The following is a 22447-nucleotide window of genomic DNA, read 5'->3' as shown; positions in this document are numbered from 1 at the left end:
GCCACCATGGCCCAGCAGAGAACTAATATATTCTTAATGAAGTCACCAGGGAAAGGAAACATCTGGGGCTGGGATGGATGGCCCTAAGGTTAAGAGCACTTCCCACAACTGCCTGTAACTCAAGCTCCAGGGGATCCAACACCCTATTCCGGCCTCCAATGGCACCTCCGTGAAGTGGCACACATAAAGAGCAAATCTTTTAACTTTAGAAAATGCAACATCTGGGGGTTGGGGATTTAGCTCAGTGGTGGAGTGCTTGCCTAGCAAGCACAAGGCCCTGGGTTCGGTCCTCAGCTCTGGGGGGAAATAACAAAAAAATACATGACAATTTCATTTCAGAGTAAAGTTAAAAACAGGACTTTGTGATGTTCAGCTTAATCTAAAAGTACTTCATAGTGTCTCAAAGAATTTTAAAGGATTAGCAATGCTTGTGAGGTAAATTGTCTCAATTCTTCAGCCATAGAAATACATAACAGAGAAGTCAATTTAGTGACCTCCCAACTCTAGGCAATAATAAAATTCCAAGGAAGGTGTTAGAGGTACAATTGACATTTTCATGAAAGGGTAGAACCTACCTAGCTGAGTGTAATAGGAAAGCATGCAGGGTAGAATACTGTGAGGACAAGAATCAATGAACTACTGCTTCATTTCTACTAGTGGTTAGGCTAGTGCTAAAATCATCCACCAAAGGAGGGCAAGATGGGTCAGCAGGTGGTGCACTCGCTGCCAAATCTGGTGACCGGGGTTTATTCCCCAGGACCTACAGTTAAATGAGAACCTACTCCCAAAGGTTGTCCTCTGAGCCTCACATGTGCACTGTGGTGAATGTGGGCACAAACACAAAAACTAAGTAAATGTAAACTGTTACATGCAGCTGACTCAGAAGAAATCATAGTGAACATTACCTCATTATAAATGAGTGCTAGTTCTGAGGTTAAAAAGTGTAGGATCTAACATGTTAAAACATCTTTTAAGTTTGTTTAATCACATTTCAGATTAATTTGAACGGCTTAGTACCAGTTTGAATATTTCTACAGATTTCATAAAAATGTTCAAGTTTTTTGGTTTTGTGGGGGAAGCAGGGTCTCAACTATGTAGGGCCTGACTAGCCTGGAATTTGCAGTGATCCTCCTGCCTCCCCACCTTTTGAATGCTGGGGTTGAAGGTGTATGGCACCACATCCAGCTAAAGTTTTATCAAATAGTATTAATATAGTTACAAATCTTACAATCTTTCAGTAAGCAGAATGTGAAATCCCTAGCAGATAAATTTGGAGATTGCAAAAGGCAACTTCTATAACTCAGTTTTGTATCTGGGTTCTCTAAATATAATACAATAATGATACTTGACAGGAACTCCGTGTTCTGCTTACATTATAAATGTAACTGTAGACTATAGCTCTAACCAAAAGAATGGAGCAAGTGATTCTATTAACGTTCCACTTAGTTGGCATCTTACACAGCAAGTTCAGTGCCATATACTAAACTCAGGACAAATCCCAAACCTAAATGTTGTATAATATTTCTAGAATTACAGAAAGCCAACAGAAGAGGCCAATGCGTCAAGTATCAAAATATTATCACTTTAAACCCATGATTAACAGATACTCTTATTGTTATGGCAACAATAACTAGGAAGCATGTGACAGATCCTACCTAAGGATTATGCTGAAAATCCACCACCTAATTAAGGCAAACATGTTATAGGAGCTGAAAAGCCAGTCTTTAGCAAACCTAGCTCACATTTACAGGATCATTATTCGCTTGGGTTAGGTAACAGTTTAATTCTCTAAGCAGGAGAAGGGAGTTAATGCCAACTCCAAATATAACCATGAGGTAGAGGGTACTGGGTATAACCTATCTGGACCAAACTCTTGACCCAGTTATATGGTTATTTATTTACTAGATGTGATTTCAGCTTACTATAAAGTCGCCTTCTAGATCATAGATTGCCCTCATACCACTTCAAAGAAAAAAGCCACTTTAAGAGACAGCACAGAGCTGGAGAGATGGCTCAGAGGTTAAGAGCACTGCTTGCTCTTTCAAAGGTCATGAGTTCAATTCCCAGCAACCACATGGTGGTGGCTCACAACCATCTGTAATGAGATCTGGTGCCCTCTTCTCGCTTGCAGGAATATGTGCAAACAGAACACTGTACATAAATAAATAAATACACCTTAAAAAAAAACTCCAGATCTCAGTTAGAAGCATGTACATTTTCTTGATGAGAAGCATTTTTAGGTTTATAGATGATAATTAAAATAAATCTAAAATGTTGAGCTTGTGAAAAGAAAAAAAAAAGAGGGGACTGGAGAGATTGCTCAGTGGTTAAGAGTGCTTACCCCAGAAGACCCAGGTTCAATCCCCAGAATCCATATTGGGTGGGTGGTTCTAGGTATACACACAGAGAGACAGAGAGACAGAGACAGAAGACAATTAAAAGCAAAAAAAAAGACAGCACAGTTTTTTGACTCAAATACAATCTTAAATAAATGAAAAGTCATCACCCTTAGCTTCATTTACAAAGGAAGAAAACAACCTACAATGAAGGTTTCAGAGGTACTTTATTTTTTCTTCAATATGCTATATTTTAGTGAATACATGATTCTTTGACTTGGAATCACTTCTAAGTTGATCTCAAAACAATCACTTGATTATTGTAGCAGCTGGCATGACTACTGATCTCTCCATTCCTTTGGGGTAACTCTGCCAACAGGAGACAGGTTCCATTCTATGCCAATTTGTGTTGCTGTCTGTAAGAATTAAAAGATGGTCAGTTATACATATTTAAACCACAGTCCACTCTCAACTTGGAAACTATTTCTTTAAAATTACAAAGAATTCTGCTTCTTAGGTTAACAGCAAACAGAATGCTACCAGGGATACAATGCTTTTCATAGAGGTCAAAACCAATTGCTGGGGATTTAGCTCAGTGGTAGAGCGCTTGCCTAGCAAGCACAAGGCCCTGTGTTCGATCCTCAGCTTAAAAAAAAAAAAAACCCAAAAAACAAAAACCACAATTGCTGTCCTAATTCTCCAAAGCAGTTTGCTTAACTCAACCTTCAGAGTTGAGGGGAATGTTCTAAATCTGCACTGTTTAATACAGGAGTCACTGGCCATATCTGGCTGTTAAATACTTGGAATGTGGCTAGAAGACTGAGAAAATGAATTTTAAATTGTTTTTAATTCAAAGTTATATTTTACATTTTCTTCCCCTCCAAAATTTTGCCTGTCAAGCACAACTACCTAAAAGAACTCATTTCATTTTAATATCTGACTTCAAGGCTGAGGTGTAGATCATTAAAGGTGCATGAATATGCTTAAATACACGAGACCCTGGGTTCAATCCCCAGCACCAAAATTAATAGTATCTTTAATTTCAGCCAAGGATTGGACTGTCCCTTTTGTTTTATTGAGCTAGGTAGGGTTCCATGTAGTTCAGGGTAGCCTCAGACTTGATATATAGCAGAAGACGAGCCCAAACTCTTGATCCTCCTGCACCTCCAGTGTTGGGATTATAGACGTGTGCCACTTCACTCAGCAATCTGTAACACTCACACCCAAAACACATTTATCAAAAGTTCAAAAACCACTTTTAACCAGAAAATACGTTGTCAGGCAACAGATGCAGAGCCCTAAAATATGGAAAACAAGTTACATTTCATCTATCAAGAAAATTATACTCAGGTTTTGGGTGGGGTTTTTGTTTGTTTTGTTTTTGTTTGGAAACAAAGTCAACTATGTAGCCCAAGCTGGCCTCAAACTTGCTCTAGCTGTAGCTGCTTATTCTCCCCAGTGCTGGGACTGCAGGAAACTACAACCACACTGGCTTGTGCACCAGTTCTGATTACAGAATTTTAGAAGGAAATCTGATCACTGAAGTATATCCAGGAAGGTGACTCAAAATATGAAAATCCAGAAAATATAGATGTTCTAATCTTAACAAATTCCAGACACTATGCTCATGGTTTCTGGGTTTTGTTGGTTTGGTTTTTTAGTGCTATTGATTGAACCCAGGGTCCAGTCAATGTCAAGTATGTGCTTTACAACCTATGACAGAAATCTTCGACTAGCTGATGGCTGTCATATAGGAATATATGGTCAGAATTTCTGACCAATCTAACCTCACAATTGCAATCCTCTTGTTTAAACCTCTCAAGGGCTGGGATTACAGGCATATACCACCATGCTTGGGCTCCACAAATAAGATCGTTCGAACAGCTACATAATATAGAAAAGGGCTGTCTTGTGATCCAACAAGCAATTTGTTACTGGAAACATTAAGAATAGAAGATGGGGGCTGGAGAGATGGCTCAATGGTTAAGAGCACTGGCTGCTTTTCCAGAGGTCCTGCGTTCAATACCAGGCAACCACATGGTGGCTCACAACCATCTGTAATGAGATCTGGTGCCCTCTTCTGGCCTGCAGGCATACATGCAGACAGAACATTGTATACATAATAAAAACAAATCTTAAAAAAAAAGAATAGAAGATGGGTGAATGCTGAATGCAAATGAAGACATAACCCACATTGAGTGGACAGTCTTTCAAATCCCTCCTTCACTAGAAATTTAAAATTCCCAATACATAGACTAGATAAGAATAAAACTAATCTAAATGAAAAACCACTGACCTGAAAGTATAGCTCAATGACAGAGCGCTTGCCTACTATGTAAAAGACCCTGAGTTCAATCCCTAGCACTGCAAAAGAAGAAATAATCAACTACTAGTACTTACATATGTCCATGTAGAAACACAGAAGAGGAATCCACCTGCTAATATTGCATTTCCATATTTGTCATGGAAATCAGGTGCCCGTTTCTGGTGGCTCTGCCTTGCCACCACTTGCTGAATGCTTCGAACTTAAAAAAGAACACAGAAATATATGTGTCAATTAATAAAACAGAGAGAACACAACTACCAAGCAGGAAAGGTAGTAAACTCTACGTACTATGCAATTCAACTAAATGTTAACCACATTACACATAGGAACAAGTGGCCTGGAGGAGGTAGCGCACACCTCTGATCCCAATGCTTGGGAGGCAGAGGCAGGTGGATGTCTGTGAGTTTGAGGCCAGCCTGGTCTACAGAGAAAGTTCCAGGACAGCCAGGGCTAGATAGGGAAACTCTGTCTCAAAAAAAAAAAAAAAGAAAAGAAAAGAAAAGAAAAGAACAAGTAAGCACCTTCTAAAATGTTCTGAAAATGAAATGCCAGGTCCTGGGGCTCACATCTGTAATCTCAGCACTTGGGAAACTGACAGGAGAATTGCCACGAGTTCAAAGCCAAATTAAGCTACACAGTGAATTCCAGGCTAGACTGAGCTAGAGAAATGCTCTATCTAAAAAATATACACATGATAAACTGACGTGCAGACAGAAGCAGGATTAAATAAATACAACAAAATGTTAACACATAATGGTGAATGTTCTTCATGCTAGTCTCAATTTTCTGGATTCCCGAAAGTTTTCAGAATAAAAAGTTGGAGGACAGGAATAACAACACACACCTTTTAATCTAAACTCTCCAAGGCAAAGGCAGGCAGCTCTCTGTGAGTTCAAGTACAGCCTGATCTATATAGTAAGTTCCAAGCCAGCTAGAGCTATATACAGTGATACCCTGTCTCAAAAAATGGTTGGAGGAAAAGAAAAATTGGAAATATATGTCAGTAATGATTTATTGGATACAACTTATTAATTTGAATATCTCTGACTTCAATTTTCATTAAAATTTACTCAACACTGCTCAATAATATAAAGTATACAAGGGACCAGGCGGTGGTGGCACACGCCTTTAATCCCAGCACTGGGAGGCAGAGGCAGGCGGATCTTTGTGAGTTCAAGGCCAGCCTGGGCTACCAAGTGAGTTCCAGGAGAGGCGCAAAGCTACACAGAGAAACCCTGTCTCAAAAAACCAAAAAAATAAAAATTAAAAATAAAATAAAGTATACAAGGGAAAATAAACTCAAAATTATCACATTAATACACATCAAATGTTTATCACCTTAAAATCACAACAAAATATCTCTAAACTATGGTAAGCTAAATTTTAAAATAACTAGAAATGAATAAGGCTTGACTATATAAGAGTATATATATAGGCAAGCATATTTGTAATCCCAGCACTTGGAAGGTGGAAGTGAAATCAGGAGTCAGCCTGATTTCTAGGTATCAGCCTAGAATGCATGATACCCTGTCTCAAAAAAATAAAAGAATATAGGGGGCTAGAGAGATGGCTCAGTGGGTAAGAGTATTGGCTGCTCTTCTAGAGGACCTGGGTTCAATTCCCGACACCCACATGGCAGCTCACACCTGTCTGTAACTACAGTTCCAGTGGATCTGACACCTTCACACAGACATACATGCAGGCAAAACACTAATACACATAAAATAAAAGTAATTTTTTTAAACGGATTATTTAAAAATGTATAAGACAGAGACTTTATCATTAGGTAATTTCTAGCCTAGAAGTGAATAGGATATGTAAAGACAAGAATCACTGTAGTACAAGAAAGTAGAATTAACTAAGTACTTTGAATGGTAGGAAGCATTTGTTTATATAGATGTAGAAAAGTAGAATTAAAATTGACAGAGATAGACATATCTACTGTACTAGAAAGCCAATCAAGTTTTGATGAAGAACAAGGCATATAGGCAGGTTAATGAATAAAACTAGAAAGAAGTGGCAAATATCAAGAAAAGCTATTAGTTTTGTTTCCAGTTTTCCTCTCCAATCTAGGTATCATGTCCTTATTGTTTTAAGGGTCTTTAAAGGTGCTTACAGATACAGTGGAAAAAGAGCAATGCTGATTTGAGGCATGTCGGTTCACACCCGTACTCTCAGCTCTTGGAAAGCTAAGGGAGAAAAATTGCACTCAATTTGAATGCCAGCCTGGACTAGAGTGAGACCATTTCAAAAATAAAAACAAAATAAAAATGTTGTCCACTCACTCACACTTAAAAATGGAATAGTTTCAGGCTCGGGTGAGAGCTCAGTGGAAGAGCTTTGGGTTCAAACCCCATCACCTCCCAAAAATAAGATAAAAATAATGGTCTCTACATGATATAATCATGATAACTACTTAACCATCATATAGTTCTTTTTTTTTTTCTTTTCTTTTCCAGATCTGAGGACCGAACCCAGGGCCTTGCACTTGCTAGGCAAGCCCTCTACCACTGAGCTAAATCCCCAACCCCCATCATATAGTTCTTTAGCTGTTTTACTTAGCTTTCATTTTCACCTTTCACCAGCCACACCCAGAGAAATGGAGTTCAGCTGGTGTAGTGCTTGCCGAGCATTCCCTAGACTTGATCCCTAATGCTGCAGAAACACACATACAATTAAGTCTATAAAGGTACTAAGTACTCGTAATCCCAGCACTTGCGAAGTGGAGGCAAGAGGATTACAAGTTGAGGATCATCCTTGGCTACATATTAAGTTGGAGGTCAACCTAGTCTACTTGAGACCATCAGATAACAGCCACATTCAGAATAAGCAATTTCATAAACATTTCATAATTTATTCTGCCCCTAGAACACTTAAATGTGAGTATAGGAATTCAACACTGAGAAACAAAACACAAACGTTTAAGATAACCTTTTCTGAAGTATAAAAATCCCTAAGTCACTTAAAGATCAAATTGAGATTACCAAACTGTTGTTTCAACACTGATTTACCAGGTGGATTTCCTTAAGTCTCTGCTCTATAAAAAAATAAATGAATAAAAGGTGGGGGGGGCAGTGTTTACTGGTTAAAGATCTTTTGAAATATGTATTATTTACTAATCTGTTTTTCAAAAACAAGAAAACAAGTTCATAAAGTTAAATGATTTGCCCAAAGTGAAAGAAATAATAAATACATTTGTGGCATATAACATCAGTTGGGTTTCTATTTTTTTCCAATTATTCCTAAAACACTTCAGTGTTTAGAACATAATTTGTGATACTCCTAATATTGCTGTAAAATAAAAATAAAAACATGGTTAGAGAAGCAAGCTAAAGGTTGCGTAAAGTCACCTCTATTCACATTACTGAAGGTCACCTTCAAAGGAAAGCAATTATGAAAATGATTTTCTTCTCTCCAACCCAATGTATTCTCCATATACAATGCCAGTCCCAAATTTCCACGTAATTGCCTAACTTTCAAACAGGAAAAAAATGACCACGATTGTTTTCACAATAGTTACTAGTCCGTTAATAACCTACAGATGGCTAAAGCTGCCAGGCTACCACTTAAGAGTTTCCCCTTGCTATGAATCCAGGTGAGGTAGATTTAGTGTCCTACCGCCGTTAGTTACAGTATAAGATCAGTTCCTCTATTTGGGCTAACAAATAAATACAAGCCCAAAGCTAAAAATTAGAACATCACTTAAGGAGAGTCAGGTGTCCGCCAAGCGTTCTTCCTGGAAATCACAGGTCCCTGAAGAATGGGAATGCAGAACTAGTCTAGCAACACAACGACGGGATGATAAAGCCACTGTCCCAGCTACCGCTGTCACTGCTATCTTCCCAGTGATTTGAGACCACGCTGAGGACCGTGCACCTAGAATTAAAAGTGCAGGACACTGGAAGAGGAAAAGGGCACGAAAGCACGAGGACAGACGGATCCGCGGCTGCTGTAAAGGACTCGCCCACGTTATCTGCTCACCTTGGAGACGGCTTACTGCGTTTTTGACAAAGGGCAACATCGCGGAGAAGATGGAAATGCGGTGACCACAGCACTGCCTGAGTGCAAATTCGCCCCAGCTACCCTTGCAAAGAGCCCTGAAAAACAAAATGGCTTTCAGTGGGGATTCCGAACGGTATTTGGGGAAAGCTCGCGAGATTTGGGGGTTGACCTATAGAAATTGTGATCCTGTTTCCTGCGAGGCCTTTGGGAAATGTAGTTTGAAGCTTCATAAGGGCCATAGACTAGTATTCACTGAACACTGACATAATTCTTTGAAGGAAGGTTTAGTACTCTACAAAAGAGAGCTGAGACCTTCCATAATGCACCAGCTTCAAGACTGTGCTAAAACTCCAGAGGTTTGGGTCTGGTGTCTCACTTCAAACTATTGTCACTTCAATTTTTTCATTTCCTGTTTTCTATTACCTATACTAATTGACTTAACTTTTAATCATTTTTTTTTTTGTAATTGTTTTGGGAGGGATGGTTGAGACAGGGTCTCTCTATGTAGTTCTGGCTGTTCTGGAACTCTCTATGTAGACCAGGCTGGCCTCGAATGCACAGAGATTCTTCTGCCTCTGCTTCCCAAATGCTGGGATTAAAGGTGTGCACCATCATACTCATTTTAATTTTTAATCTTAAAATAACTCCAAATTTAGAGAAAGCCTGCAAAATTGCTTTGTTTTATTTTGTTTTGTTTTTGAAAAAAAAAATTTTAAAGGCTGGGTATGGTGGTGTATGCCTTTAATCCCAGCACTCCAGAAGCAGAGGCAGGCACATCTCTACGAGCTTAAGGCCAGTCTGGTCTACATAGTGAGTTCTATACAAACAGGGTCATATAAAGAGACATTCTTAAAGCCAGGTATGGTTGGGGATTTAGCTCAGTGGTAGAACACTTGCCTAGGAAGCTCAAGGCCCTGGGTTCGATCCTCAGCTAAAAAAAAATGAAAACAAACAAACAAAAAATATTTATGTGTGCCGGGCAGTGGTGGCGCACGCCTGTAATCCCAGCACTCAGTAGGCAGAGGAAGGCAGATCTTTGGGAGTTCGAAGCCAGCCTGGTGTACAGAGTGAGATCCAGGAAAGGCACAAAGCTACACAGAGAAACCCTGTCTATAAATAAATAAATAAATAAATAAATAAATAAATAAATAAATAGCCAGGTATAGTGGCATAATCTATAAACCCAGCACTCAGGATGGTGCGATAGAGCAATTCCAAATTCAACTCCAGTGGATCCAACACCTTTTTCTGGACTTCAAGGGCATCTGCATAATTTAAGTTTTAAAATGCTTTTAAAACAGAGATAGGGGTTGGGGATTTAGCTCAGCTCAGTGGTAGAGCGCTTGCCTAGCTTGCTTGACTGAGTTCGGGCCTCACTTAAAAATAAACAAACAAACAAACAAACAAACAAATAAACAAACGAAGGAGATAGAAGCCCGGCGTGGTGGCACATACCTTTAATCCCAGCAATCGGGAGGCAAAGGCATGCAAATATCTATGAGTTTGAGGCCAGCCTGGACTACAGAGTGAGTTCCAAAAAAGGCACCAAGCTACACAGAGAAACCCTGTCTCAAAAAACCAAAAATAAAATAAAATAAACCAGAAATAGTATACAGTTTATTGTAACCAACACTTGGTAGACAAAAGGCTACATAGTGAGTTCTAAGCCAGCCAGGGCTAGATAGAAAGACCCTGTCTCAAAAAAGACAAGGAAAATAAAAATCCAAAAAAGGAAAAATAACTAACGTGCTAGCCAGATGCATATCTATACTCCCTCCTCAGAAGGTGAATGCAAGAAGAACAGAAGTCCAAGGCCATCCTCCACCGAAAAGCCTTCAATGCATGAAATCCTATCACCAAATAGGAAAATAAAATAATAAGATAAAATAAAATATTGAATAAATCTGAACCTTTGAGGTGAATATTTCCAGTATAATTGATTTAATCTTTCTCCATTTTGGGTAGCTTCATAACAAAATATTAGAGGGACAGGATAGTGTATTTTGTCTTTTTCATATATTTACATATATATGTTTTATAACTGTTGTATGACTACAATATAGTTACCAAATTGAGAAACGCTCTGATATAATACAGCTTATATTCCAATTTCACCAGGTTTTTCCAAAATCTTTATCTGGAATTCAGTCCAAATCCCAACATTGAATTCAGTTACCATGTGTCTTTAGACTCCTTTAAAAATCTATTGTTTTTCAGCCTTTCTTTGTCTTTTCTGGCATTAATTTTTTTTTATCCATAGACATAAGCTTGTTGTCTCAGTTTTACAAATGAGGAGAATAGGGTGCAGAATTCTTAAGTGATCTTGCTCATACTCAGATCAAGATTAATGTGAAGCAATTATAGTGTTAGAACTGGTAATGATACTTATGACTCTATGTGTCTGTGCTCTGATTTTTGAAAAATATAGACTGTTGATATATCAGCTTGCCTGTTTGTTTTTGAGTGATTCCATTCAGTTTATGTATCTGGCAAGAATACTATGGGACACTCGGGAGGCAGAACCAGGCAGATCTCTGTGAGTTCGAAACTCTGTCTCAAAATAAATTAAGTAAATAAATATGTTTTAAAAAGAAAGTATACAGCCTTAGCATGTCCCATTATTGATAGTATGAATGTCTCTTTGTAATTAAAAAGTACCTTGTGAGGAGAGAAGGGTTGTGTGAAAAAAAAAGTAACATAAAGAATGCATTGTGACTCTCCTGTTCTGAATCAAGCTTCCATTCACTATGTTTTATATCCATTAGTGATTCTGTACCATATTGTGTCCAAATGGTCATATACCTGGAGCAATCTAAGTCAGCATACAACAAAGACACTCAAACATCCATGCTTATTTTGGTATGTTTGTTTATATATGTGTTTGTTTCTTTGTTTGAGACAAGATCTCATCCTGTAGCCCATGCTGACTTGGAATGGACTATATAGCCAAGGCTGGTCTCAAGGCCTGCTTCTGCTTCCCAAGAGCTGGGGTTATAGATGTGAGCTGCCACACTTTTAGCCATTTGTAAAATTTTGAGATAAACTCTAAGTTGCCCACATTGGGTGTTAACTCACTCTGTAGTTCAGGCAGACATTGAACTTACAATCCTCCTACTTCAGCATCCCAAGAAGCTGGAATGAAGCTGCCCTATGAGGCCCAGCTTAATGTTTTCATATCCTATTTTCACATGTTTTTCTCTTCTTTGAGAGTGGGACTCACCATGTAACCCAAGTGGGCCTCAAACTTGTGATTCTCCTGCTTTCAGCCTGCCAAGTGCTGGGATTCCTTGCATGGGCTACTACATGTAGATATTGCATTCTCTGTCTCTGTCTCTTCTCTCTGTTTTCTTGAGACAGGGTCTCTTGTAGCTCAGGGTGGAACTCCCAATGTAGCCCAGGATAATACTGAACCCCTGCTCCTCCTGCCTCTATCTCTTGAGTGCTTGGATTACAGGTCACTATGGTCATCTTCTTTCCTGTCTCTTTACATTGAGACCAGTTACATTCTTCTCAATGCATATCTCCTTAACTCTCCAAATAGTGGAATAATTTTGTGGGGATTTTGCTTTCCAATAGGACCTGAAAGAGTAATCACATAATATGTTCTGCACACTCAAAATAAATGCAACTTGGGCTTGGAATGCAGCCCTGTGGTAACATGCTTGCCCAGCTCAAGTGGGGGTCCTGTACTTAATCCTCGGCACTGCAAAATAAATAAATCAAAATTATAAATAGATTGATTTTATTTTATTATCACTTGTGATTTTTCTTCTTGAGGGCATTATTATTGTCTAGTGAATCACCTCAGTTTTATAATCCTCTATAATACAGTAAACAGAACTGGACCAAAAAATGGAATCTTCCTCAGTTGTAAAGCATTATCTTTAATTTTAGATGAGTATTGGATGTTTGATGAAAACTGGCTGAGATCACTGAAGATCCTTAAAAAGAGGGAAATGCTTCTTCACAAGCTTACTTTTGCTCCCACCAGTAAAACAAACTAAATAGTAAAAAGGCATGGGCTGTCTGTAAAGCCCTCTTGGTCCTCTAAGTTTTTAGTGAAGAGTTTTAAAATATCATTAATAAATTTTAAAGACTTCTTTAGGGGCCATGGCAATTGTCTTTGTGTAGTTCCAAACTTAGTATATATGCTGCCAAAAAAAATCCACTTTTTAAATTTTTTATTTGTGTGTGTGTGTGTGTGTGTGTGTGTGTGTGTGTGTGTGTACTTATGGTGCATATGTGGAGGTCAGAGGACAATGTGCAAGAGTTGGTTCTCGCTGGGCAGTGGTGGCACACGTCTTTAATCCCAGCACTCAGGAGGCAGAGGCAGGTGAGTTCGAGGCCAGTCTGGTCTACCAAGCAAGATCCAGGAAAGGTGCAAAGCTATACAGAGAAACCTTGTCTTGAAAAACCAAAAATTAAAATAAATAAATAAATAAACAAATAAATAAATAAAAGAGTTGGTTCTCTTTCTACCTTGTGGGACCAAGGGATTGAATTCAGATTGGGTTTGGTGCAAGTGTCTTTACCAGCTGTGCTGAGCAATCTCACCAGTCCACACTTTTGATAGGTCTAGATTTATTGCCCAGGCTGGCCTCAAACTTGTAGCAATCTAGCCTTAGCCTCCCAGTGCCAAGATTACAGTTTTTCCTTTTTTCTTTCATTTTGATTTTAAATACTTTGGGGTCTCAGCTCCTATCACTCATGTGAGTATGTACTAATAGGTTTTCTATTCCCTGACAATAGGTTTCTCTGCTGACTTAGTAAGCCAGATCAAGCCATTGAAAACGTAGAACAGCTTTATTTTAGCAAAGCAACTCTTGGGTGGGATCTCCAGTCCCAGAGATGAGGCGGGAGAAGCCACACACCCGAACTAAAGCAGGGAGATTATATAGCCTGTAAGTGAGGGGTGATGATGTGTCAGTCACAAGCTGGGTTTGTGCCCAAGTATGGTCAAAAGCTGGAATACTTAGGCAGGGACTTGGGCTGCTGGTGGCAACAGGGGAGGAACTTGCAAAAGTAGCAACAGGTTTCCATGTCTAGCCCTGACAGGCTGTCCTGGAACTCACTCTGTAGGCCAGGTTGGCCTTGAATTCACAGATCCTCCTGCTTCTGCCTCCAGAGTGCTGGGATTAAAGGCATGGACCACCATGCCTGGCTAGAATATTTTAAAATTTATTTATTTATTTTGGTTTTTCGAGACAGGGTTTCTCTGTGCAGCTTTGTGCCTTTCATGGATCTTGCTTGGTAGACCAGGCTGGCCTTGAACTCACAAAGATCTGCCTGCTTCTGCCTCCTGAGTGCTAGGATTACAGGCATGTGCCACCACCGCCCGGCTAATTTTTTTATTCTTTTAAATCATATATGTTTGTGTCTGTTTCAGTATGTACACTGAGAGCAGATGTCTGAGGAGGCCATGAAATCCTGGGCCTAAGAGCTGGACTTGCAGGCAATTGTGAATACCTCAACATGGGTAATGGGAACAGAACTCCAGCCATCTGCAAGAACAGTATGAACTGAAAGCCCAGCGGTGGTGGCACACGCCTTTCATCCCAGGAGACAGAGGCAGGCAGATCTATGAATTCCGAGAGCAGCCTTGTCTACAAAGTGAGATCCAGAACAGCCAGGACTGTTATACAGAGAAACCCTGTCTCAAAAACAAACAAACAAACAAACAAATTACTGTGTATATATGAATGTTTTGGCTGCTTGAATGTATGTGAACCAGGTCCCTGTGGACATCAGAATAAGGCATCAGATCCCCTGGAACTGGAATTTTGATCGGTTATTAGCTGCTATGTGGATGCTGGGAGCATCCTCTGCAAGAAGAGTTAAATATTCTTAACTGTTGAGACATTTCTCCAACCCCTCTTCCAGAATATTATGCTAAATAAGTAGGTTTCCATAAAACCACTTTTTTTGATGGAAGATCTCTTGTAGCCCAGGCTAGACCGGAACTCTGAAGGTGTGTTTAATTTCTTAAACTCCTAATCCTCCTGCCTCCATTTCCACCTCCCAAATGCTGAGATTTTGGTTGTGAGAAACGACGAGGGCTCTTCTTTTGAGACAATCATACATTGCTCAGGCTGGCCTGGAACCCTGGCAATGTAGCCAAAGATGACATTGAACTCTTGGTGCTCTTGCCTTCACATTCCAAACCAAACGGTTAGATTAGAGGCTTGCGTTACTGAGACCAGCTCGAATTTCAAACAATTCTTAATGAAGGCTTTCTGGAAGATAATTCCACTTTTAAACGTATAAGCCATTTTGTACACTGCCTCCCATCCCCCCTCAAACCCAAAAGCGCAGCCTCTCACAGCTGCGCATGCGCGTTGACATTCCCTGACCGCGACGTCTTTACGTACCACAAAAGGGGCGGTGCAGCCTTTTTAGCAGACCAATAAGAAACCTCCAGATTATCCTTCCCCTATTGGTTCCCTGGAACCAATCGGAAGCGAACTGATTTTTAGCGGGCGTCCGCGGCGCGTAACGTAATATGAGGGGTCGCCCTGCAGGGCCGAGCCGGGCCAATGGGGAGCGGCAACGGTTCGACTCGCCCGTTCTCACGCCCCACCCTCGAGCCTTGCTGGAAGAAAGTTTCACCAGGCCGCCGAGGGAGACGAGCGAACATGGCCTCTCCGAGGTGGCTCTGGTGTGTGTGTGCGACCGCGGCGGTGGCACTGCTGCTTGTTTCCAGAGTTCCCTCGGCCTCTGCCCAAAGAAAGAAGGAGGTGAGGCGACTCCTGCCAGCTGCAGGGACTTTCTCGGCTTGGGGCTAGTGAGGGTCAGCTCGGTCCTTCCCCGGGATCTGTGCTGGGCGTGACTTGGATCCCGCCTTTGGGAGGAAGTTGGCTTCACAAAAGCGGGAGCTGTAACTTCTTGTGTTGCGGGGTTTCGAATCCAAAAGCAGGCTGAAGTTGGTGACTAACTAGCTTTCAGCAGCTGGGGAATGTGCAGGTACAAGTTGTGACACTTTGGGTGTCGGGCTGAGGAGCCCGATTTGCTACCCAGACGGTATAATGAAAGCTTCTGTTGTCGACCATGATGGACGTGTGTAAGAGCTGTCTTGTCTTGTCAGCCCAGGAGTAGGAGAAGTAGATGTGAGATGATGCAGTTCTGTGCCATTTGTCAGAGTGCTCCGCTGTGTTCTGTGTGTTTGACGGACACGAATGACCAAACTAAGACACCCCACGTCACCCCTTTGTAGAACAGACAGACTTTGAGATGTGGGAAACATACAATATTCCTCTGTTTATTTTTTGTTCTGTTTCCTTTGAAGCAGTCTCCCACTGTAGCCCATGCTGGACTCAAACTCATGAAAATCCTGCATTTGCCTTCCAGGTGTTGGGGTTACAGATGTGAGCTCAGACACCCAGCTGTTTTTCTATTAGCTTTATGTTTAGCAGTCCGAACAGATGGATCTTAGCACTGTTTTTGAACGTTTGTGACTTAGAACCATATACTTTTAGAGCTTTAAAAGACTAGTAACAATTGTTTATACCCTCTAATTTTATAGGTATGGAAAACCAACCCGTTTTATACAGTTAACTATTATAGTTAAAGTACACTACAGCCCTTCATTCCGATGCTATTTACTATGCAGTCTGCATTTTTCTTTAGTACACAGAATGTATGTGTACATTTTTGAAATGCCCAATAAAGATTACAGCTGTTAAATCAGTAAATAAACTAATTTCTTTATCTATCTGAATATTTGAATTATTTCATAAGACTAAAAACTAAGCTAAGCCTGGCATGGTGGCCATGCCTGTGTTCAAAACATTCTAGTGAAAGAGGAACAGGAATTTAGGGTCATCCAAGTGAGTTGGAGACTAGTCTGAGATACATGAGACCCATTTGAAAAGACAAAAACAAAAAACTAGCAAATGAAAACATTGAATTAGGGAAGAAAAAAGAGGAAAGTAAAAAATACAGTTATCAAAGATATGATCTAGAGAACAGCCTTTATGCTAGGCCAAGAAATTGATAGGGCTTTTTAATGTTTTTGAGTGTTTGCTTCATGGATGCATGCTCACCACCTCCATGGAGGCCCAAAGAGAGTGTGGAATCCCCTGGAACTATAGTTGAAGACAGTTGTGACCTGACATGGGATGGGAACCAGTCCTGGGTGCTGTGCAAAAGTATCAAGAGCTTTTTTTTTTTTTTTCCTTGGTTTTTCAAGACAGGGTTTTTCTGTGTAGCTTTGTGCCTTTCCTGGAACTCGCTTTGGAGACCAGGCTGGCCTCAAACTCACAGAGATCTGCCTGCCTCTGCCTCCCAAGTGCTGGGATTAAAGCCATGTGCCACCCCGCCCGGCACATCAAGAGCTTTTAACTTATCTCTCAAGCCCCTGGTGTGACTTTTTTGGAGAATCCCAATCCATTCTTTTTTGTTGGGCAGCAGTGGGGATGTGTGGTATTCAAGACAGTGTTTCTATGTGTAGCTCTGGCTGTCCTAGAACTCCATAGACCAGGCTGACCTCAACTCAGAGATCCACCTGCCTCTGCCTCCCATGTGCTGGGATTACAGGTGTGTGACATCACCACCCAGCCCAGGCTATTCTTTGTAGAAAACAATATTCAAAGCAACACATAATTTTGTACCCTCAAAGTCCTGTTTTTAAGCTGTATTTGTAAGTGTATGTATATGTATGGGGCAAACTGTGTTAGAACATGACAGTCTCTTAATAGCTGCTGTCTCTGGGCAGTTAGTGGTACTGGTAAGAGAAATGCTTTCACATTTTACCCTATATATTGGTATTGTTTGAATGTCCACAGTAATGACTTACTCTTTCTCTTCAAACAAGTTTTTGTTACATATTCCAACCTGGCCTTGAATTCCTCTAGGGTGCCAGAATCACAAAGTAAGGTTTTGCTGTGTAGCCTAGACTGGCCTTGAGCCTTACTTAGGTCCTCCTGCCTCAGACTCCCCAGTGCTAGACTTAGAGATGTCTGCCACTACCTGGTGACTTAGTCTTTTTAAAGATTTACTTTTATTTTTAATTTAAAAAAAATTTAGGTATACGAATGTTTACCTGGTTCCTTTGGAGATCAGAAGAGAGCATCAGATCCCCTGGAACTGGAGTTACAAATGGTCTTGAGCCACTATGTGTGTGCTAGGAAGATAACCTGGTCCTCTACAAAAACAGGTTGGGAATTTAGCTCAGTGGTAGAGCGCTTGCTAGTGGGTTCGATCCTCAGCTCAAAAAAAAAAAAAAAAAAAAGAAGAAAGAAAGAAAGAAAAAGAAAAGGGTCTCTGCTTAAAAAGCTTTAGGCAGGATTCAGAAGATCTGGCTTAGCCCTTAGGAACACTGGCTGCTCTTCCAGAGGACCCAAATGGCGGCTCATAACCATCCATAAATCCAGGTCCAGGAATCTGATACACACTTATGGTCTCCACAGACACCAGACCAGGCACATGCCTGCATGCAGGCAAAACACCCACATACATTTTAAAAAAAAAAAAAAAAGAATAAGCTTTAGGCAGGAAACAACAGACTGCAGATGTTTTGCTTGTAGTGACTAGAAATTATCACCAGAGGGAGCACTTTTCTAAGTGGTGGCAATTAGAGTCTAAGCAGTAAAGGCACAAGAATCTGTAAGTTTCAAAGAGAATGGAGAAGAGGGAAGAATGTCTCTGTGGCAGCATGGTAGTGTTTAATGTATTAAAGCCGAGTGTAGCAAATCGCAAAAATAAAGAGAGGCCAAATAGGATTATAACAACATATAAAATGTCTTTTTCTTAGCCAACAAACTAAGATTAAAAAGAAAAAAAAAAGAAAAAGTCTTAAATGTATGAGTAAAAAGGTCAACACAACAGTTAGTGTAGTGGCATCACAGAGAAATCCTGTCTCAAAAAAACTGAAAAAAAAGTGTAGTGGCAGGTGGTTGTACATGATATATAAACAATGGTATGTTATAATTATATACATGTATATCATATGTGAGACCAAGTCTCTAACAGTGAAAATGTCAGCTTCTTATAAGAGGAAATAATGTAGAAATAATTGCTCTTTGAGCACATATGTTAGGTATTTTATGTCCTCTATCTAACACAAACCTATAATGTTGGCATCCTTAGAGTACTGACCTCATTTTGCTAGTAAACTGAGGCTTATACTTAGAGATGATTTGTTCAAGTTCCTACTAGTTCCATGTAGGAGAGACAGGAGAGGCTCTGAAGATCTCCCTCCAGAGCACTGAAGCGGTTTTTACCTCTTCCCAGCTTTACAAAGCCCACCCCCTCCCCCCACCCCCACCCCCACCCCCACCCCTCCCCAGCTGTACTCACTCAGTTCTGTGAACAGGCGGTTTTCCCTGTGCATGACCTTTCCAGCTTGTCTTGGACTAGCTTCTAGTCCTCCGGGGAGTCTCTGCTCTCCAAGCCTGGGTTGGGTGGATTTCCTTCAAGTGTCCATAGCTCCCCATCATTGTACCACACTACCCATCTTCTCAGCTGTGCCCTCTCCCTCTCTGCCTCTTTCACTCTCTGCCTCCCTCTCTCTGCCTCGAACCCAGGGCCTTGTTCTTGTTAGGTAAGTGCTCTACCACTGAGCTAAATCTCCAACACTCCTCTTTCATTTTTTCAGGATAGGGTTTCTCTGTGTAACAGCACTGTCTGATCTAGAACGCCTGTGTAGACCAGGCTGGCCTTGAACTCAGAGGTCTTCCTGCCTCTGCCTCCTGAGTGCTGGGATTAAAGGCATGGGCCACCACACCTGACACTCATTGGTATTCCTTAACTTTGAATTTTTAAGGTAACTTTGTAATATCCCTATCCTCTCATCTTCGTTGATTTGAGCTTTTACATGTTTTTTTTTTTTCTCTTTTTTTGGTCATTTGTAACAGTTTATATTTTAGAGATGTTAACCTTTCATAATTTATAATATATTAGGGAATCAAACTTGGTCCTCTGCTTAACTACTGAGCCATCTCTCCAGCTCCCAATCTTTGTTGTTTTGTGAAACAGGGTCTCAGTTTGTAGCCCAGGTTGTCCTGTAGCTCACTGGGTAGCCCAGGCTGGCCTTGGACTTCTTGATCCCCTTCTCCCACTTCCCAAAGGCTAAGATTGCAGATGTGTTCACCATGCCTGCTCCTTAAACATTGTAAGTTGCTTATGTATTTGGAGATGAGGAGACCTCCATTATGGTATTTAGGTAATACTGCCTCATATCTACCACCTTCTGCGTGTTGAGAAAGTTAGAGTCTCTCTGGAATCAAGGGGAGGGCACATTACTTTATCTCTAGACTTGGCTATGGAAACATTCTATAAGACTCTGGGACAGATAATGGGATTACTGTCTTTAGAGGGTCCATTATGCCAGTGAGAGTCATCTATGTTGTAAGGTAGTCGTTATTTTCGAGGCTTTGCTTGTGTTTTTTTTTTTTAACATGGATCTCATATAGCACAGGCTGTGTAACTATGACTGATCTGATCTGATGCTCTTGCTTCCACCTCTACAGTGCTAGAATTACAGGCGTGCACCATCACCTGTCAGCTTACTTGCTTACTTTTTAAATTGCTGTATAGTTTCCCTCCCCCCCCCCGCCTCCCTCCCCCCCCTCCCCTCCTTCTTCCCCTCCCTCCCTTCCTCCCTCTTTCCCCCTCCCTCTGGTTTCTCGTGTAGCCCAGGCTGCCTTCAGACTCATTATGTAGCCAAAGCTGGTTTGAACTCCTGATGCTTCTGACTCCACCTCACAAGTACTGGTGTTAACTGTATGCCACCACCTAGGAAGTAAATTATCGTTCTGTCTCCCTACCTTCAAGGGGTCTACATAGCTCCTACTGGCCTGGAACTCACTATGTCATGTCAACCAGGCTAGCTACAAACTCACCGAGATCTGCCTGCCTCTGCCTCCTGAGTGCCGGAATTTAAAAACGTGTGCGACAACACCTGACTTGTCAGCTTCTTTTTGTGACAGTCTCACTGTTTAATGTACACTGGCTTGGAACTTAGTCTGTAGCCCAATCTGGGTTAGAGCCCATGATTCTGACTCTTCCTCTAATACTGTTGTTGCAGACAGACACTACCACGCCTAGAAAATTATTGTGTGATATTTCATTGAGTGTGTATAGTCCAATTTATGTATCTGCACTTCTATTAGTTATCTGTAGTCCTGGCCATGTTGGAGAGCTGCTGTGAATGTCTTTTTGTTTGTTTGTTTGGTTGGTTGGTTTTTTTGTTTGTTTGTTTATCAAGACAGGGTTACTCTGTGTAGCTTTGGTACCTATCCTGGATCTCGCTCTGTAGACCAGGCTGGCATGGAACTCACAGAGATCCGCCTGGCTCTGCCTCCCGAGTGCTGGGATTATAGGCATGTACCACTGCTGCTCGGCACTTCTGTAAATGTCTTTATCCAAGTCTCTTGGTGAATGAAAGCCTCCTTCTATCATCAGTGTTGCTTTGAAGAATTTTAAACACACACACACACACACACACACACACACACACACACAATTAACTCTCTTTCCCTCTTCCAGTCTGTCAGGTATTGTAGCTATAAGTACTTGAATATAAATCTGTTAGTATTTTTAAAAATTTATTCACTTATTTTATGTGTGTGTTTGTGAGTGTGCATACAAGTATGTGTGCACATGTGCCTTGGTGCATATGTGGCATTCAGGGGACAGCTGGTGAGAGTTGGTTCTCTCCTTCCACCACTTGGATTCCAGGGACTGAATACAGGCAATCAGACTTAGCCACAATCACCTTTACTCACTGAGCCATTTTGCTTGCTTTTGTATGTTTCTTTGCCTCTTCCTGCCCTCTCTTTCTGCCTCGCGACTTCCTGCCTCGCCCCTTCCTGCCTTGCCCCTTCCTGCCTCGCCTCTTCCTGTCTCACCTCTTCCTGACTCTTCTTGCCTATTTCTGACTCTTGTTGCTTCTTCCTACCTCTTCTTGCCTCTTCCTGCCACTTTCTGCATTGATTCTTCCTGCTTGCTTCTTCCTGCCTTGCCACTTCCTGCCTTGCCTCTTCCTGCCTCACCTCTTTTTGCCTCTTCCTGCCTTGCCTCTTCTTGCCTCTTCCTGCCTCTTGTTGCCTCTTGTTGCCTCTTCCTGCCTTGCCTCTTTTTGCCTTGCCTTTTCGTGCCTTGCCTCTTGTTACCTCTTGTTGCTTTGCCTCTTCCTGCCTTTTCCTGCCTCTTGTTGCCTCTTGCTGCCTCTTCCTGCCTCTTGTGGCCTCTTCCTGCCTCTTGTTGCCTCTTCTTGCCTCTTCCTGCCTTGCCTCTTGTTGCCTTGCCTCTTCGTGCCTTTCCTCTTGTTGCCTCTTGCTGCCTCTTGTTGCCTCTTCCTCCCTCTTGCTGCCTCTTGTTGTCTCTTCCTGCCTTACCTCTTGTTGCCTCTTCCTGCCTAGCCTCTTCTTGCCTCTTCCTGCCTTGCCTCTTCCTGTCTTGCCTCTTGATGACTTGCCTCTTGTTGCCTCTTATCACCTCTTTCTGCCTCTTCCTGCCTTGCCTCTTGCTGCCTCTTGTTGCCTCTTCCTGACTCTTGCTGCCTCTTCTTGCCTTTTGTTACCTCTTCCTGCCTTGCCTCTTGTTGCCTCTTCCTGCCTTGCCTCTTGTTGCCTCTTGTTGCCTCTTGTCGTCTCTTGTTGCCTCTTGTTGCCTCTTGTCGCCCCTTGTCGCCTCTTCCTGCCTTGCCTCTTTCCTGCCTCTTGCTGCCTCTTCCTGCCTCTTGTTGCCTCTTCCTGCCTCTTGTTGTGTCTTCTTGCCTTGCCTCTTGTTGCCTCTTGTCACCTCTTCCTGCCCTTGGACGTCTTGTTGCCATCTTGTTGGCCCC

The 22447-nt window shown here is 41.5% G+C and overlaps 2 protein-coding genes across 2 annotated transcripts in view; one reads left to right on the top strand and one right to left on the bottom strand.

Annotated features, from left to right (window-relative positions):
• Positions 1-2544: 2544 nt before the first annotated feature.
• Positions 2545-8805, bottom strand: LOC118574088 (cytochrome c oxidase subunit 7B, mitochondrial). Its single transcript, XM_036174733.1, has 3 exons — positions 8644-8805; positions 4737-4861; positions 2545-2752 (listed from the first exon to the last, which is right to left on the bottom strand). The coding sequence occupies exons 1-3, from the start codon at positions 8681-8683 to the stop codon at positions 2675-2677; spliced, it is 243 nt and encodes an 80-aa protein (XP_036030626.1). The 5' UTR covers positions 8684-8805; the 3' UTR covers positions 2545-2674.
• A 6412-nt stretch (positions 8806-15217) lies between these two features.
• The window catches only part of Magt1 (magnesium transporter 1), a 54464-nt gene continuing 47234 nt past the window's right edge, over positions 15218-22447 (top strand). The window contains exon 1 of the mRNA XM_036175344.1: positions 15218-15398. Within this exon, the coding sequence (XP_036031237.1) occupies positions 15297-15398 (102 nt within the window). The 5' untranslated portion in view covers positions 15218-15296. The remainder of the gene's footprint in view (positions 15399-22447) is intronic.

The sequence above is a fragment of the Onychomys torridus genome, chromosome X, assembly GCF_903995425.1.
Source record: "Onychomys torridus chromosome X, mOncTor1.1, whole genome shotgun sequence".
NCBI classification, from domain to species: domain Eukaryota; kingdom Metazoa; phylum Chordata; class Mammalia; order Rodentia; family Cricetidae; genus Onychomys; species Onychomys torridus.
Note: the sequence above shows the minus strand (reverse complement) of the source record. Positions and strands in the feature narration are given on the sequence as shown.

What these genes read in the sequence shown, in the direction of transcription:
- LOC118574088 (XM_036174733.1), bottom strand. Translation starts at nt 8,683, where the DNA reads ATGTTGCCCTTTGTCAAAAACGCAGTAAGCCGTCTCCAAG. An exon ending in CGCAGTAAGCCGTCTCCAAG is followed by an intron (nt 4,862 to 8,643) that starts GTGAGCAGATAA and finishes TTCTTTTTTAAG; the next exon opens with TTCGAAGCATTCAGCAAGTG. An exon ending in GTGTTTCTACATGGACATAT is followed by an intron (nt 2,753 to 4,736) that starts GTAAGTACTAGT and finishes TAATTCTTACAG; the next exon opens with ACAGCAACACAAATTGGCAT.